The sequence below is a fragment of the Primulina huaijiensis genome, chromosome 1 (genome assembly GCF_012295235.1).
Source record: "Primulina huaijiensis isolate GDHJ02 chromosome 1, ASM1229523v2, whole genome shotgun sequence".
Classification (NCBI taxonomy): Eukaryota; Viridiplantae; Streptophyta; class Magnoliopsida; order Lamiales; family Gesneriaceae; genus Primulina; species Primulina huaijiensis.
This window is the reverse complement of record NC_133306.1, coordinates 4,939,799-4,957,213: the sequence shown is the minus strand read 5'-3', so window position 1 is coordinate 4,957,213 and position 17,415 is coordinate 4,939,799. Positions and strand designations below refer to the sequence as shown.

The window sequence follows — 17,415 nt, the reverse complement described above, 5'->3', positions numbered from 1 at the left end:
TTAGCATTACAACATTGGGTGGAAGGTTTATGGGTTTCGAACACGAGATCTGTGTCACTATGTCACTTGGTCCACATAATTGCAGACCGGTTGCTATATGTATGTCTATTTGTTTTGAAAAATATTAATTTTATCGACAAGCTATGTCGAAATTATGCGAGTACGTAGCACTGTTTTTAAGTATGTCTAGACGATCAAAATATGGTTTAAAATGTTTAGAGTTGTATAATCTCTAACAGCTCCAGCTTTACATATGTTAGCAATTGCTAGAACCTATAATTTAAGGCAAAACATCAAATCTATCTATACACACAACTCACGGCTAAATCATGATGTGCTTGAGTCAATGAATATCTAGAAACAGAATCAAGTTCTTATCTAAGTGAACAATGTAAACATCTTACAGCATCACTGAAGGTCCCACGCGTTGTTAAGTTTATAATATAATATAAAATTTTCTGACTCATCTTGATCAGTATATAATGTCGCTTGCATGGATCCAATTTATGAGTTTTAAAGTAACAGGAGATGTCGACTGTTCTTGATCTCCTACTTTCTTTCAGGTACTCACTGATCATTTTTCTGTGCTTGGGAGCAATATTCATTTCAGGCCAGAGTAATAATCTCCCTGAGGAAGAAAGTAAGTTTCCCTTTCTGATATTTGAAGCACTTCTCTTTTGTTGGTAGCCTCCTTATTTGAAGGTGCGTCGATTCATCTTTAATGATATGATCTTGCAGAGATTGCTCTTCTTGAAATAGCTGATCAACTGGGAAAAAAGGACTGGGACTTCAACCTTAATCCTTGTGATGGAAACTCGAATTGGACGACGCCACAAAGGGTTGATATGCCGTCGTACAATAATACTGTCATCTGTAATTGTTCATACCCCGATGGAGCATGCCATGTGCAAAATATGTAGGTTTTCCCGGCTGAAGGAAAGATTTTTTCATTTTTTAACAGTGTTGTTTCTGACTTTTGAACTTGAATAGTCACTTTTGGCTGTTGAACTCTGTGCAAATCTCATAGAATGCGTTTTCTGATTGGTTGTTTGCTCGACAATCCTAGATAATTATATTTTGCATCTACAGGAATACTTATGAACTTAGGTTTAGATATTTCCTCGTGCATGCAAATTGTATATCATAATTTTTGTGTAATACATAAAATCATTCACCTTAACATAGTCTTTTACTGAGATAGTCTCTGATTCTTTCCTAACAGATTTCTTAAGGGACAGGATTTAGCTGGTGTCCTCCCTCCTTCCCTGGCAAAGCTACCCTATTTAAAGACAATGTATCTAGAATTTCAATGTTTATTATTCGACAAAACAATTAGATATTTGTATCGCTGATAAGGACTTCGTCTGATGGTTGCAGCGATCTTACTCGCAATTATCTCAGTGGAACTATCCCTCCAGAATGGGCATCTACCAAATTGGAATATATGTGAGATTCAACAAAGCTTAAATTTTCACACCCTCTGATATTTAATCTTCGTTATTCATCAAGAGTGATGCTTCTGCAGGTCTGTCATTGTAAACCGCTTATCCGGCCCCATACCGAAATACTTGGGAAACATTACTACACTTGTATATATGTGAGAAACTTAATCTCATGACATACACAAGGATATTTTGTGTATCACATATATGTTTAGTTTCATGTCCCTATCTAGTTTTGAAGCCTATTGAGGTTCTTCAGGAGCCTAGAAAGCAACCAATTTAATGGGACCGTTCCGGCAGAGCTAGGGAAACTGATCAACTTGGTGAACCTGTGAGACATTCTATGTGAGATTGAAAGTTGAATTACTTTTACACAGATGGTGGTATTATGCCTTTCTTATTTTTGGCTAATGCAGCATCCTAAGTGACAATAATCTAACTGCTGAGTTGCCGAAGGAGCTAAATAATTTAAAAAACTTGACAGAACTGTGAGTATATATTTTAGTTCAATTTCTGTGGAATGAAAACATAATTATGTTGTATCTTTTTCAATTTATATATTTCATAATACAGTCGGCTAAGCAGCAACAGCTTCACTGGAGAAATACCTAGTTTTCAAAGTTGGACACAGCTCCAAAAGTTGTAAGTTCTGGCTAAACAGAAATATTTCATGATGCTAAATTTATAGACATTTTCTTAATCGATTGTATCGGTACAAGAGAGATGCAGGCCAGTGGTTTTGAAGGACCAATTCATTCTAGTATTTCAGTTTTGAAGAATTTGACTGAACTGTGAGTAAAAATCTTCTACGTATCTTTTACAATTCGGTATATTTATATTTGTTATTTGTTCTTGTTCACTATCGAACATGAATTGTGATTATTACGATTATCTATGCAGAAGAATCAGTGACTTGAATGGAGCAGCTTCCAAGTTTCCATTGCTGAGAGATATGACAGGGATGAATAGATTGTGAGCACCAATAATTATGCCAAAACCATGTAGAGATTTTGATAGCTTTCATTCCTGAGAAATATTAATTCAAAAGACATGTATTTTGGCTACAGGATTTTAAGGAGCTGCAATTTATCTGGGGAAATTCCTGGATACTTACAAAATATGTCAGCTTTGAAAGAATTGTAACCTTTCATCCTAGTTCCTATCTGATATCAGTCCATATGTTTTTATTTTGATCTCATTGTTACACTTTTCGCCATTACTCACTTGCATAATTTTCTTTGTGCTTTTAGATAATTGACTTACGATTCATCTAAAGATGTTCAGGGTCAAAAAATTAAAGTTATAGTTTTCGATATTATTGTTTCTCATGCATTCTTCTAAAATTCTAGACTCCCCTTTCTGTTCCTGTTACATTAACATCGGCTCATCTTTTTCGTTCATTATGAATTTCACATTAACATTAATAATGTAACTCCTGTAATTTTGATGGCAGGGATCTGAGTTTTAACAGCTTGACAGGAGAGATTCCAGATATTGAAGGCCTAGACAACCTACAAAACACGTAACTGAACACTGTGCCATCTATTATTTCAAATTATAGGACATTTTGTTTCAAAATTTTGTTGTCACAAATCCAAGAAAGGGAAAGCATGGCATTTAGTTCTTGTGATTTTGATAGAAAAGTTGGGGCACTCCGAACTAAATTCATGGATGTCCAGTTTGCCATCGAATATGTGTTGCTTTCACTGGATCTTATCTGGCATATTTGTATTATCATTATTGATAGTTCTTCTTTAACATTTATGAAATAAATGTATAGATTATTAAGTTTGATTTGGTGTTACTGGTTAGGTATCTGACGCAAAACTTTCTTACGGGATCAGTTCCTGAGTGGATGAAGAACAGAGACACAAGATAGTAAGTTGAATTTGTGCTTTCTGATCCGTGTAATTGATATTTATCCGCATGGTCAAAAAATTGATTGAGATAAACAGTGGCATTCATTTGTATCATGCTGGTTGCAGCCAGTTTGATCTTTCTTACAATAACTTCACGGAGACCTCTGTGCCCTCAACTTGTCGGGAAACTTTGTGAGCCATTTTCTTTTATACCTTTAAGATATCATTAAGGTTTCCTTATGCTTATTATATTTCCTTGTTCTAAAATAATCAGGAACTTGTTCAGAGGCTATGATGAAGGAAAAACCATGTAAGTTTTGATGTTTCATGTAGTTTTTCATAATAATCACTTGTAACTTTTTTTGACTCTATATACCCCAACTTCAGAGAGCTTGACAAATGCCTGAGAAGTTCTCCTTGTTCAAAGGGTAATAAACTCTCTCTCATGTTCCTAGTTTAAGTGATTGAATCTTATCCACATACTGTATCTGATAGTTGAATTCTTTTTCACAGATTGGTACTCATTTCATGTTAATTGTGGTGGTGGAGGGATTAAGATTGGAGACACCTTTTTTGAAGGAGATGAAGAATCATCAGGTCCTGCGAAATTCGTCGGCTCTAGAGAAAACTGGGGAACAAGTAGTACAGGAGACTTTTGGGGCCGTAATCCAAGCATTAGTGACTATGTAGCAAAAAATATATCCGTTCTCAGAGTAAATGACTCAGGATTGTACATGACTGCTCGCCTTTCTCCTATATCTCTCACTTATTATGGACGTTGCTTAGCAAATGGAAACTACACTGTTAAACTTCACTTTGCAGAAATAGTTTTCAGGGATAACCGTTCATTTCAAAGTCTAGGTAGAAGGATGTTTGATGTGTATATTCAGGTGCTGCGTGAATAAATTGCGATTTTGTTTTTTTTTTTAAGGTGATTTTGGCTCAATTCTGTAATTTGATGCAGGGTGAGCAAAAATTGAAGGATTTTGATATTGAGAAAGAGGCAAATGGAGTTGACAAAACTGTGATACAAACATTTAAGACGAAGGTAATAAATAAAACTCTGGAGATAAGATTTCATTATGCTGGGAAGGGATCAACAGCTGTACCAAATCGAGGAACTTATGGCCCTATGATATCTGCTATTTCAGTGGAATCTGGTACTTTCTAGCATGTGAATTTTCTAGTACAAAGAAGAAACTACAAGGTTTCAGTATGTTTCATTCTGTATTCCTGTGATGTAGATTTCAAGCCCCCATCTAATGAAAGAAAAAAGATATTAATCGGAATCGGAGCAGCCCTTGTGGCCTTGTTTCTCATTCTCACAGTTATCTGTTTCTTTTGGTGGAAACGCCGTAGCGACAAGATCTCAAGGGAACAAGGTCATGTGACTACCTCTGTTAAATCTTTCTTACAGTATGTTTGGATGGAGATGCCAAACTTAAAAGGTTTTTCATGCTAAACATCTCAAACCTTCTCTTTTGCAGAGCTAAGAGGATTAGATTTGCGTACTGGTTTCTTTACTTTTAGGCAAATCAAAGCTGCCACCAACAACTTCAATTCTGAAAACAAAATTGGGGAAGGTGGTTTTGGGTCTGTCTACAAGGTATGTGATGTCAAAAGTTTGATTGAAGGTGGAACATATAGGTTAGATAATCTAACTCTCAACTTCAGGGTACGTTATTGGACGGTACAGTAATTGCTGTGAAGCAGCTTTCTTCCAAATCAAAGCAAGGGAACCGCGAATTTGTAAATGAAGTGGGGATAATATCTGGTTTACAGCATCCAAATCTTGTCAAACTGTATGGATGCTGCATTGAAGGAAACCAATTACTACTAGTGTATGAATACATGGAGAACAACAACCTTGCTCGTGCTCTATACGGTAAAGGAAGTCTTCAAAATGTTGATACTTGATACCGTGGCTGAACAGGAATTTAGGAGATGGAGGGCAAGGTGGAGCAGCTCAAATAAAGTTTAGGTGGTGAAGTTTCCACTAGGAAAATCACACATTAATTTCATTTTTTTCGATCCAGCTGGGACAGTCGCCTACCTTGCCCACCACTAGAACCATTCCTGAATTACCATGTATCTTTTGATGGAAGCATGTAATAATCGCGTCTATCTTATCAAGTATAGGACCGGAAGAATGGCAATTGGATATGGATTGGTCAACGAGACGAAAAATATGCATTGGCATAGCAAAATGCTTGGCTTTTTTGCACGAAGAATCAACTTTGAAAATTGTCCATAGAGATATCAAAACGAACAACGTTCTTCTGGACAAAGATCTAAATCCGAAAATTTCAGATTTTGGATTAGCTAAACTTGAAGAAGATGATAACACCCACATCATCACTAGAGTCGCTGGAACTATGTGAGTTTCTTTCCTTTTGTTTGTGCCGATGTTAGTTTTTCTATTTTTTGGCAATTAATCTGTATCTGTTACTAACCTACAATCTGAAAAGTATATATTTTTTTCCTTGGAACAGAAACTTTAGCATGAATGTAAAGTACCTTTCCGTTCAAAAACTTCACATCTGAAATTCTGAATATAATTCAATGTAGATAACTTTATCCTATTCCACATAATTAAACTCATACATTTTTATTTGGTTACCAAAGGAAATGCTTTGTGTTGAAGAGAAATAATTATCTATATGATGTGTGTTCGTCTACATGAGCACACAATGAAAATGTGGATGCTCCACGATTTAAAAGATATAAGTAGTCACTACTAACATTATCTATAATTCTTGGTATAACAGCAAATACCTGTTTTTTTTTCATTTGCAGCGGATACATGGCTCCTGAATATGCTCTGTGGGGTCACCTGACCTACAAAGCAGATGTATACAGTTTCGGTATCGTTGCATTGGAAATTGTTGCTGGAATGAACAATACCAGATTTCGTCCCAGTGATGGTTACTTTTGTCTTCTTGACTGGGTAAGAACAAATCATGTGTTCTAAGAATGGAAAGTTTGAACATGTTTCACGAATGCTTATGCTACTTCGTGCATCTGTCAGGCTCTTGTTCTACAGAAAACAGGAAAACTTATGGAGTTAGTGGATCCAAGATTGCTTCCATACATTGATATGGAAGAAGCAGAGAAGATTATCAGGATCGCACTCTTGTGCACTAGTCCATCTCCAGCTCTCAGGCCTACAATGTCTGAAGTAGTTAGCATGTTACAAGGTTATATCAGTATTCAGGAGTTTAACATGGATCCATCCATCTATAGTAGTGAATTGAAGCTTTACGAACTCAGAGAAAAGTACGAGTACATCGATTCAAGCGAAACTGTGGCCCTTGTTCATTCAAATTTGATTGAAGAAAACGCCAGTCCCATAAATTCTTTCTCTGATCTTCATTCACAGAACTGAACTAAGAAGGGGACGGCTCGCAAATATGGGTTCACTAGATATTTTTTGCGGCAGTTTCTTGATTGATTTAGGCTTCAGAAATGCAACACTTTGATTATTGTTCTATCTTGCCATATGACATGTAAATTTAAAACAACTAGGATGATGTACGTACGATGCACGTTGACACTAATTATATATAATATGAATTAAAATATATTTATAAAAAGTAAAAAATTATATCTCTAAAACTTATATTATTAGCAAATGATAATAAACAAAACACATATAAAACAATATAGATTGAAACAAACTCAAAAAAATGGTTATCCTTCAAAGCACCATACATTAGGGAAAGTAACCAAAAAAAAAAAAAAAATTAGATATAGATGTAATTACATGCATAATATATAAATAATACAACATATATCAATTCAAATTTATAGTTTGACCTCTAAGATCTACTATCAATGCAACATCTTACTAAATATATATCATAGAAGTAAATAAAAAGTACAATATGGAAAAAAAAAAGATTTGAAAACCCTTATGCAACTCTAATTTTAGGATGTTTATTATTAAATTTTTTGTGTACATATTTTAGATGGGAAAATGTTGGGTTACTTTTGGAAATACAATATTAAGTTAATAATTTATGCATAAGCATGCATATTTTCGAAATTGGGGAGAGCAAGTAAATAAGATAAATTAATTTATGGATATTCCTAAAATTTAAGGAGCAAGTTATATAAGGGCACCCACAATACCCATCCAAATATTTTTGGACCCCAAATATCCACCTTTATATTCTCTTGATTTGTGTGTCAAATTAATAACCGGTTACAAATTACCGGTTATTCATATTTTTTTTTTCATTTTTTAATACCTTTTAATTAAACTTTCTAATTTTAATAGTCATTTTAATATTTTTTTAATAGTCAACACCGTTAGTCATTTTAATTTTTTTTATTTTTTTGCAAATTAGTTATTCAAGAATAATCGTTATAAACTTTCTAATTTTATATTCGAATAAAAATTTCATATTAAATAATAGATGAAATTAATTAAAGTGGTGAAATAATTTTTTTATAAAATTGTAAGTTATTTTATTTAAATGAAAATAAATTATTAATTAAAGTGATATTGAGACCAATAAATATTTGGTTGTGAAATTTGGGATATTTGAATAGTGAAATATTTGATTGATAATGTGGATCATGATACTACAAATATTTGGAGAAAATATATTTGCTATTGTGGATGGCCTAATTATGCATAATGGGATCAAGAATTAAAGAAGGAAATGAGGATAAGATCACATATAGTAGTAGGCTTATATGGTTCGATTTTTCTACTAGATTATATGCCTAAATATTGTGATGCATAAAGGCAAAGATACTTACAAGGTTAATTGGAATCAAATCATCAAAGTATGCTCAAAATCATTGATCTAGCCACCCCATATTTTCGAACCAATTAAAGGCAAATGATTAAGGAATAAATCCCACAATTTGGTAGCTAAATAAATCAATCATGGAATAGGATTTTGGGAAGTCAAAAAACATGGGATTTGAGGCCAATTTGGACATGATTTAGGCACCAAATTTAGCCTCCTCCCCTCACCTATAAACAGTCCTCATTCCTAGCCTTCCCTACACCCAAATTTTCGAAACCTAGTGCTGCAATTTCGAATTTCCAACAGCATTCCCTAGCCGAAATATTGCTTAAAAATCGTCCAAAAGTTAGGCAAGAAAGTGAGCCGAAGTGCCGCCCGAGCAAGAAGCAAAAAGTCATACAAGTTTAGTGCGATTCGAACCTTCGCGTTTCCTTCAAGAAATACTGTAAGTAAACTTGTTTTAAAGATTTAATTTATGTTATACATTTTCCGTTTTTTTAAATTCGGTCGAGTGCACAATTTTCTTCTACTTCGTTCTTGTGTTGGTTGGCATATGGTTTTGGGCATTGTGAGGATTCGATTGTATATGGGTGGAAATCTCAATATGACATGTTTATGGCCCTTACACGGTTGGTTTATAACCGTTATATGGTTAGAAGAGTAAAATTAGAGACTGATATCAGTGATCCATAGAAAGTAGAGGAATATCAGTGCCTAATCAATGTTATGCATGTGATATGAATTATGTTATACATGTTATGTGATTTTCGAAATTTTGCATGTTGTTATATTATACTCGAACGGCCCCCCACTTGCTGAGTAACAACCATATTACTCACCCCTTACAATCATTTCCCAGATAAGCCTGAGAAACAACTCGAAGAAGAAGAGTCGAACCAGTTTTGCAGCTGGTGAAATTTCGAGATTTTAGTTCAAGTTTAGGTTTAAATTTAGTTGTAACACTTCCGCATTTATTCTGTCATTTTTCAGTTATTGATCATTGTAAGGACAATTATTTTTCGTTGGAAATTATGATATAAACTAGTTTCGATTTACATTGTACTACAATGCTTGTTGTTTTTGATGGTGTGATTGCTAAACAACGTCGATGTCGACTAACCCCGATCTCGGGGCGTGACAATGGATGACGTGACACTTGGCAAAAAAAAAAACGACAACCAAACAAGTAAATCAAATGAATTGATCTCTCTTCATTTTAATTTGCATTTAACTATGTGATTCTTTGAGAGAAACTGGATGTGAAAACTATGATCATAAATACAATTTTTAAGAAAATATCAAAATTTTCAATTTTAAGCCGTTAGCAATTAACAATACTTTAAGCAATAATTGCAATAAAGTGAATCATTTGTAAGTATTCAAATAAATTAAAGAGAGAAATAATAGTTATATAATTTAAATCATGATTAATATTATTCTTTAATTTGACATTCATAGTCATTGACCTATTAATCTAATAATAAATTATTTTAGAAAATTAAAGTTAATAAATATAAAAATAATATAGTATAAAATTTTCATACATGTCTTATGATACTAAAATTTAGATATGTCCCTATGTAGTCTTTCGATTTATTTAGATGATTTAGGATATTCAAAATTGGACAACTAAAAATATTTAATTTTTCTGGAATAATAATTATATTATAACGAAATGAAAATATTAATTTAATAGTAACAAATATGAAATGAATAAATAACGTAATATTATCCAAACCATTACAAATCAATTCGTTTAAGTCACATTCACATTAACAATATCAAATAATCATAAATCAAAAAACTTAATTCATATATTCTTTTAATTAACATGTAATCATTTCATTATAAATCAACTAATTGACATATTAGTTAAATAAATATATGCACGGAATTATTCTATATACATTCTTTTAACTCAAATTTGCATTATTTATTTGATTCAACCGACCACTATTTGTCTATATTTGAACAATAAAAAGATAAACAATGCTACATAAGATAATCATATTCAACCTTTGCATACACCGATTTTTTATTTTTTTTTTGGTATTTGAGTCAATTTACTAAAGAAAAATAACATAAATGAATGAGCACAAAATATATTACATTTTTTTCTTCAAATTAATTGTATTTGTTTAGTTAATGTTTGATTACCATTTTGTCAATATAATTGTCATTATATGTGTGTATAGATTAACTTTACAAGTGCAAACAAATTGTCATGTCATTATTCTTATAATTACGTACTATTTGATAATATATAATTATATAGATACTCAAATAAAATAGAAGTTAGGAGAGGAATTAAAATAATTAACTATTCAATTTATTTTATTTATTATTAAAATTAGTTTGAAAAAAACTAATGGAAAAATTAATTTGATTTTCCACTTAACTCTTTCTCATTTAACATTTTTACAAAAATACCTTTCTAGTATCATATAATATATGTAGATGATTTTGTAGGTACTTCTTATTCAAATTTAGTAATTTTATTGATTAACAATATTTGAATTCACAATTAAATTTTGGTTTATAAAATATTATATTTGTTAATGAAGTTTGAAATTAGTAATTTGACAAAATAAATTTTAAAAAAATTGATTAAATATAAATTTTATTTCAGTACTTCAGTTCATTTATTTAATTTATAAGTAATAATGGTGATTTTACATTTTTTTTGTTTATTCATTTGCCAATATATTTAATTTAAAATTTATTTAGATGACTATCCATTCATAGCATTCAGATACTTTATCTGGGGTCTTCATATATATTAATATAAGTTTTTTGAAGTATTTTTCAATTTAATTACATTATAATTATTTTTAATATTTCATTGAGTTTATTCAAATGATAGTGAAATATACCAATAAATAACACAATTAATTTAATTTATAATTTAAATAAAAGTCCAAAAAATTATTAAAATCGGAAAAATAATTTATGCTAATATTAAGTAAATTTAATAGTGATTTTCTTTTAAATAGTTCAAACATTTAAGAACATGAACATGACTTACTTTGCTACAAACAAACTAAAATATTCTTGTCCATTTATAATTGGAAAATTTTTCTATCATCAACACTTTTATAGGTATATTAATATAGAATAAAATAAAATATTTTTAGGTATATACAATAAAATTTAAAAAAAATTAAAAAAAGAATGAAGTAGAATGCAATATATTGTGTTTCAGGATGTACACGTAAAAGTGTGTATAAAAGGTTAATTTTGTCAATATACAATTGAAAAACAATGTCCTTTATCCATATTTTTGTAAGTATATAGTTATAGATTGCATCATCGAAAACCACATGGATAAATAATGTGACAAATGAAATTATTGAATAACCAAAATTTTATGTTGGTCTGTCTGGATGTACCATATTTGTTTTATATTATTATCTTATAAAAAAGGGTAGTCTTTTGTTTGTTCTTTTGATAAAGTCATCCATTGAGGTTGAACAATTTTTTAAAAAAATTGATTTTCAAGAAAAATCTGCATGGTTTGGAGGATTTGTGGTGGTAGCAAAAATATTAAACATTTAATATTATTCGGGTATACACATAAAAGATAGGATTTTCCGATATAGGCGAGTTTTTATCTTCCCTCTCATATTTGGAGGTGTTTAGAAACTGAATCAAACTGTAAAATGTTTGGATTGGTTTTCAGGCAATTAAGGCTTGGATTGTTTAAAATCAACCCAAAAATTGGTTTGGTTCAAGTTTTGGATTAAAATAAACTAAATAAAACTTATCCAAACCGATTACATTAATATAAAAAAAATCATTTATTTAATTTTGTTAATTTAATGTGATTTTTCTTAGATATATGAATATTTTATTTATTGTTTACTTCCTATTATATTATTAGTGAGCTTTGTAATAGTTAAATTACATTGAGAATTTATTTATTTATGATTTTATATCAATTTAAAATAACTGCAACTCCAAAAATTTAGGCTTTTTTGTAAGTTGCAAATATATTTATTTATGATTTTATCTCAATTTAAAATAACTGCAACTCCAAAAATTTAGGTTTTTTTGTAAGTTGCAAATTTTTTTAATCTATATAAGTATTTAGTATATGATTTTTTTTTTTACTTATACTCATTTTAATCCACGATTAAATTAACTGTTCATTCAACTTTTAAGGACTATCAATTGCCATTTTTTTCAAATTATAATATCTCATGCATTAAATCAATTATGAAACATAAAACTTAAAAATAGTGATCTAAACTAGACCAAACCAAAATCCATGGTATGGTTTGGTTACAAAATTTTAATAATTTGGTTTGAAATTTTGTAAAATCCATATAATATATGGTTTGGTTCGAATTTTATCATGAATCGAATCAAACTCTAATTGAACACTCTACTACTCATATTGTACCGAATTTCTAATATGGTGAATTTTGCGGTTTTCCATGCAACTTTGTGTGTCTCTTTCATCATAATTGTATCAAATTATTTTTCTTTTATTTTTTTTATATAAAAAAGGTTATATTTTTTTAAGCTTGTTGTGCAACAAGAAGCCATCCAAGTTGCTACATACAAATGAATCCATCTGAACTGATTTTCAGACGGTTCTTTTGTGAATAGCCCCTATTGAATTTTATGCTTCTAATGACAAATTCCACCTGTTTTGCATAAACTAATTGTGTCTTTTATATTTATCTCTTCGTGATTTTAGTCTTTTATGCAATGAAATTTCAGTTTAGTCGTCATCTTTATAATTTTTCAATTTTTTTCGACGTGACAATGATGTGGCGTCGAAGCTGTGTTGATTTGATATCAATATTTTTAATGGAAAAGAACTAAAGTTGAGTGAAAAGATATAGAATTAAGACTCGCTTTTGGCTACATAAATGATCACACGTGTAAAAGTTGCATTTTGCCATATAAAAATATAGAACAAGATTCCAAGTATTTGGCAACTGCTTAAGTTTACATAGTTTGCAATTTTTTTGCTGCCATAGTTTGTAAGACTACAAAGTATAATTTTCCGGGTACAATGCAAGAATACCTATCATGTTATTTCACTCCTCCTATTTATAAATTATCTGACATCAAAATCTCAAATCCAAAACAAAATATCAGGTTCGAAACTCAATTATAACAAACATCGCATTCAACTCGAAAGAAACCTCCCATGTTATTTTTAAATGTGCTAAAATTATATGAGAAAATTTAAATAACAGTTTCTTCTATATATGCAACATAACTCAAACCTTTTGCCCCCGACAATTTTTACACAAACTTATTGTTAGAAAAATTGCTAACAACAATAACGTAGAAACGAACTTGTAGAGATAAAGCAATAACCGAAACAAGTGTGATGTTTACAGTATGACTATCGTGTAAAAGAAAGCAAAACCAGACTGAGGCCTGTAGCATGTACAGTTTCCTTAAAACAGATTCGTCCCCTCCTATATGTGTTTCGAGGATCGTCTTGGACGTCTGTTTCCCAGGATACAACAGAACAACCAGCAGTGACTTAGCACGAGACACTACTACGGCGAAATGAAAATGTACCTTTACTTTATCATCGAGATGTAACGGAGGCCAGATGGAAAGCTAACAATATGAAATGCAAGAGAATGATTGAAAGAGAAAAGATTTTCATGTACTTGAAATGAGAAAATGAACCTCACTATTTATAAGCCCCAAAATGCACACCAAAAGTCATGCAAGATTAATTAACTCAATTAATCTTCTCATTAACTCAAGAATATGAAGAGTCAAAACTCTTCAATTAACTCAAGAATGTGGAGAGTCAAAAGACACTCCCACATTCATGAGACATAATTTTTATTCAATCTTTAAATTTCCAACACTTATTTCAAAAAAGTAAAGTCCAGAAATTACTTTTACATTAAAAAAATCTAGATTNTTTTAAATTTCCAACACTTATTTCAAAAGTAAAGTCCAGAAATTACTTTTACATTAAAAAAATCTAGATTTATTTTATACCTCATATTATGAAATTCCAAAAATCTCAAATATTTTGATGAGGAGATTGTGCTAAAATCAAACCTAATAATTCTTGCTATATTCAAGATTAGGCCATATCTATCACATAAATATTGTTGGCAAAATATTTAAGCTAAAAATTTAAAATAACATCAATAGCCATCGTTTCCAATCCGGCACTCTGGTGGAGTACTAGCTAGTGTTCAAGTGTTCCCTGAAGCGAACAAAATGAAAATGCATAACGGAATAAAACCACGAAATATTCAAGAGCAAAAGGTTCTAATTTTGAGTCAGGAAGATCATTTTCTGGTTGTCTTTTTGCTCCACAGAAAATGAAGTGTTATTAGTGTCCAAGAAAATGGCTTCTAAATCACAATGATTAGTTTAGTGATACAGCATAACTCACAATATAACTGAGCAGTAGTGATGTTGATGTAATGTTTCTTGTTACCCGAAAATGGCCAAAATATCAAAATCAAAGGGCTTTCAAGAATTTCACATTCGAAAGAGAATGTGTTCGTTGCCGCCTTTTTCCAGTTATCGTCGCCACTTGTTGATAGTGCCAGCAGAATCTACCTTCCAAAGCCGGCAAAATTCCTACATTCTGTACAAGGATATTCGGACAAAATGCAAATGTTCATAATTAACTCATTTAAAACGGGTGATCACTGCTCCATAATAACACAACATATTTCTAGCATTCACCATTCTTGCTACCCGTATTATTCTGCGAAAGGGTTCAAGAAACACCAATTGCTAATGGTACTTTCAGTCTATTCTAACAAATAACATATCCATCAACTTAATTGTAATCTTTCAACTGAGCACTTTTGCCATGTTCACATCTTATGTTAACTGTACACAGGATAAAGTTGAATTTGCTGAAGGGAAGGTGGATTGGAAAGGAAATACAGCTCGGAAAGACAAACATGGCGGAGCGCGTACCTCCCTGCTCATTCTTGGTACTGTCACAGATCTTCTCTGAATGCGTAACTTTGAAGAAAATTTAATTTCCACTAATCTTGATTATTCTTGAAGGTACATTTGCTTTTGAGAGCATGGCAACTTTAGGTTTGGCGGTTAATCTCGTGACATATATTATGGGGGTGATGCATTTCAGCGTAGCAGACGCAGCCAACAGTCTCACTAATTTCATGGGAACTAGCTACTTAATTACCATTCTTGTGGCCTTTCTAGCAGACACCTACGCTGGCAGGTTCAAAACAGTTCTTTTCGCGATGTCTGTCGAGTTTTTGGTACGTAAATCTAAAAGATAGAAAATTTCTACATCAAAATACACAAACTCATCAAACTAATGATTTGTTCAAAAAGGGACTTGTAATGCTGGCTGTACAAGCCCACTTTCCGAAACTGAAGCCACCTATCTGCAACATATACGATCCCAACTCAAATTGTATCAAAGTCACTGGATCAAACGCTACACTCCTCTTTGTGGGACTTTACTTGGTGGGAATTGGGTCGGGAGGCGTAAAAGCTGCATTGCCTTCTCATGGGGCGGATCAGTTCGATGATAAGGACCCAAAGGAGGAAAAACAGAAGTCGAGTTTCTTTAATTGGCTGCTACTATCATTATGCTTAGGAGGAGCATTTAGTCTCACATTTTTCGTTTGGATCCAAGATCATAAAGGGTGGGATTGGGGTTTTACAGTAAGCACCATAGCTATGTTCTTTGCGGTGCTAATCTTCGCTGCGGGATTACCACATTACCGTATCCATGCTATCAATGGGAAGAGCGCCCTTACTGAAATAGTACAGGTGAGCATAAAAACGTATTCTTTGATTGATTTTCTGCTGTTTACATACAAAATCTGTACAAAACCGATGTTTTTCCTCGTAAATAGGTGTATGTTGCGGCTATTCGAAACAGAAAGCTTAAACTTCCTGATGATTCTAAAGATCTATATGAGATCAATCAAGACAGTGAATCTGGAATCCAATCAGAAATTTTAACTCACACCAATGCTTTCAGGTTTCTTTCTGGTTATTTATCTTCAAAAATCACCATATATATCAGATAATTACCGTTTTTGGTCATTTGAGGACTTTTTTAATTTTGTTTTCAAGGTTTCTTGATAAAGCAGCAATCCGGGAACCTGATTCAACACAGAACTTTCCAGGGTCAAGTCCTTGGAAACTATGCCGAATAACACAAGTGGAAAATGCAAAAATCATACTTAACATGGTTCCAATCTTCTGTTGCACGTTCATAATGACCCTTTGCCTGGCTCAGCTTCAAACTTTCTCCATCCGGCAGGGTATAACAATGGATACCAGCATCACCAAAAATTTCAACCTCCCTGCTGCATCTCTCCCAATCCTCCCCGTCATGTTCTTGATTCTCATCGTCCCCTTATATGACCAAATTTTCGTCCCAGTTGCCCGAAAATTTACCGGCATTCCAACAGGCATAACGTACTTGCAGCGAGTAGGCGTCGGCCTGATCCTCTCCTCCTTGTCAATGGCAGTGGCAGCAATCGTGGAAGTTAAGAGAAAACGTGTCGCTAGAGACAACAATATGCTTGATGCTATCCCTTTTCTGCAGCCACCAATACCAATCAGCGTATTTTGGCTGTCGATTCAGTACTTCATATTCGGGATAGCCGACATGTTCACCTATGTTGGATTGCTCCATTTCTTCTATTCCCAGGTGCCGAAAGATCTTAAGTCATTGTCGAGCTGTTTCCTATGGAGTTCAATGGCGGTTGGGTACTTTCTTAGCACTATAACTGTGAAAATAGTTAACAGCGCGACAAAGAATATCACGAGAAGCGATGGTTGGCTGGCGGGAAATAACATTAACAGGGGCCATTTGAATCTGTTCTATTGGTTGCTTTCCGTGATTAGTTTGTTCAATTTCTGCATTTATCTGTTTGTTTCAAAGAGGTACAAGTACAGGCATGAGAGCCATGAAAGTGCAACGGGTGAGAGTAAATAGACCAAGGAGCTGAAGAATGTTGAAAAGTAGCTGAAAAAGGTTGCATGCATCTCTCGGAGATTTAACCATCTGTGATTGAATGTAGTTACTGTATTGGTTCTCTCGAAAACAAATGCGGTCAAGTAAATTTTCAAATTTTATTTTCACTGTTTTTCAATCTGATGGCATTGGATTCTAAGGTCAGATTGTTGTTTTCAGTTTTATGTGGAATCATGCATCCTGCTATTTTATGACAATTTGCATTGAAATATTTGAAGAAAAAAGTAATTCTTGATTCGATCAAGTGCTTTGAAATATTAGTCAATTAATCTGTATTTTTCAGGAGGAAAATCTAAAGAGGAAATTATATTTTATGTTAGATAACTCGCATATTTTTATTTTTTTTTGATCGTATTGTTTGGTCAATGAACGGTCTT

General features: G+C 32.3%; 2 protein-coding genes across 4 annotated transcripts; both read left to right on the top strand.

Annotated features, from left to right (window-relative positions):
• Positions 1 to 466: 466 nt before the first annotated feature.
• Positions 467 to 6,697, top strand: LOC140979316 (probable LRR receptor-like serine/threonine-protein kinase At1g07650). Of its 3 annotated transcripts, XM_073444665.1 has the most exons (24): positions 467 to 640; positions 739 to 916; positions 1,223 to 1,294; positions 1,378 to 1,446; positions 1,526 to 1,597; positions 1,702 to 1,773; positions 1,859 to 1,930; positions 2,016 to 2,084; positions 2,162 to 2,233; positions 2,343 to 2,414; positions 2,510 to 2,581; positions 2,896 to 2,964; positions 3,255 to 3,320; positions 3,428 to 3,493; positions 3,576 to 3,611; positions 3,689 to 3,729; positions 3,815 to 4,191; positions 4,266 to 4,461; positions 4,546 to 4,683; positions 4,789 to 4,907; positions 4,976 to 5,186; positions 5,441 to 5,678; positions 6,098 to 6,248; positions 6,330 to 6,697. In XM_073444665.1, exons 1-24 carry the CDS (start codon positions 529 to 531, stop codon positions 6,684 to 6,686), a joined length of 2,997 nt encoding a protein of 998 aa, XP_073300766.1. In that variant the 5' UTR covers positions 467 to 528; the 3' UTR covers positions 6,687 to 6,697. The 3 variants fall into 3 exon arrangements, with proteins under 3 accessions (XP_073300766.1, XP_073300775.1, XP_073300783.1); XM_073444674.1 differs by lacking the exon at positions 2,016 to 2,084; XM_073444682.1 differs by lacking the exons at positions 6,098 to 6,248; positions 6,330 to 6,697 and adding an exon at positions 5,927 to 6,063.
• Positions 6,698 to 14,913: 8,216 nt separating this feature from the next.
• On the top strand, positions 14,914 to 17,103 carry LOC140985079 (protein NRT1/ PTR FAMILY 4.5-like). The gene is made up of 5 exons (XM_073452864.1): positions 14,914 to 15,005; positions 15,082 to 15,299; positions 15,376 to 15,819; positions 15,906 to 16,033; positions 16,129 to 17,103. The coding sequence occupies exons 2-5, from the start codon at positions 15,102 to 15,104 to the stop codon at positions 16,997 to 16,999; spliced, it is 1,641 nt and encodes a 546-aa protein (XP_073308965.1). The 5' UTR covers positions 14,914 to 15,005; positions 15,082 to 15,101; the 3' UTR covers positions 17,000 to 17,103.
• Positions 17,104 to 17,415: the final 312 nt, after the last annotated feature.

Coding starts and splice junctions, on each gene's coding strand:
- LOC140985079 (XM_073452864.1), top strand. CDS start 15,102: ATGGCAACTTTAGGTTTGGCGGTTAATCTCGTGACATATATTATGGGG. Junction 15,300..15,375: donor CGATGTCTGTCGAGTTTTTG/GTACGTAAATCT, acceptor TTGTTCAAAAAG/GGACTTGTAATGCTGGCTGT. Junction 15,820..15,905: donor CCCTTACTGAAATAGTACAG/GTGAGCATAAAA, acceptor CCTCGTAAATAG/GTGTATGTTGCGGCTATTCG.
- LOC140979316 (XM_073444665.1), top strand. CDS start 529: ATGTCGACTGTTCTTGATCTCCTACTTTCTTTCAGGTACTCACTGATC. Junction 1,447..1,525: donor TCTACCAAATTGGAATATAT/GTGAGATTCAAC, acceptor ATGCTTCTGCAG/GTCTGTCATTGTAAACCGCT. Junction 4,908..4,975: donor GTTTTGGGTCTGTCTACAAG/GTATGTGATGTC, acceptor TCTCAACTTCAG/GGTACGTTATTGGACGGTAC.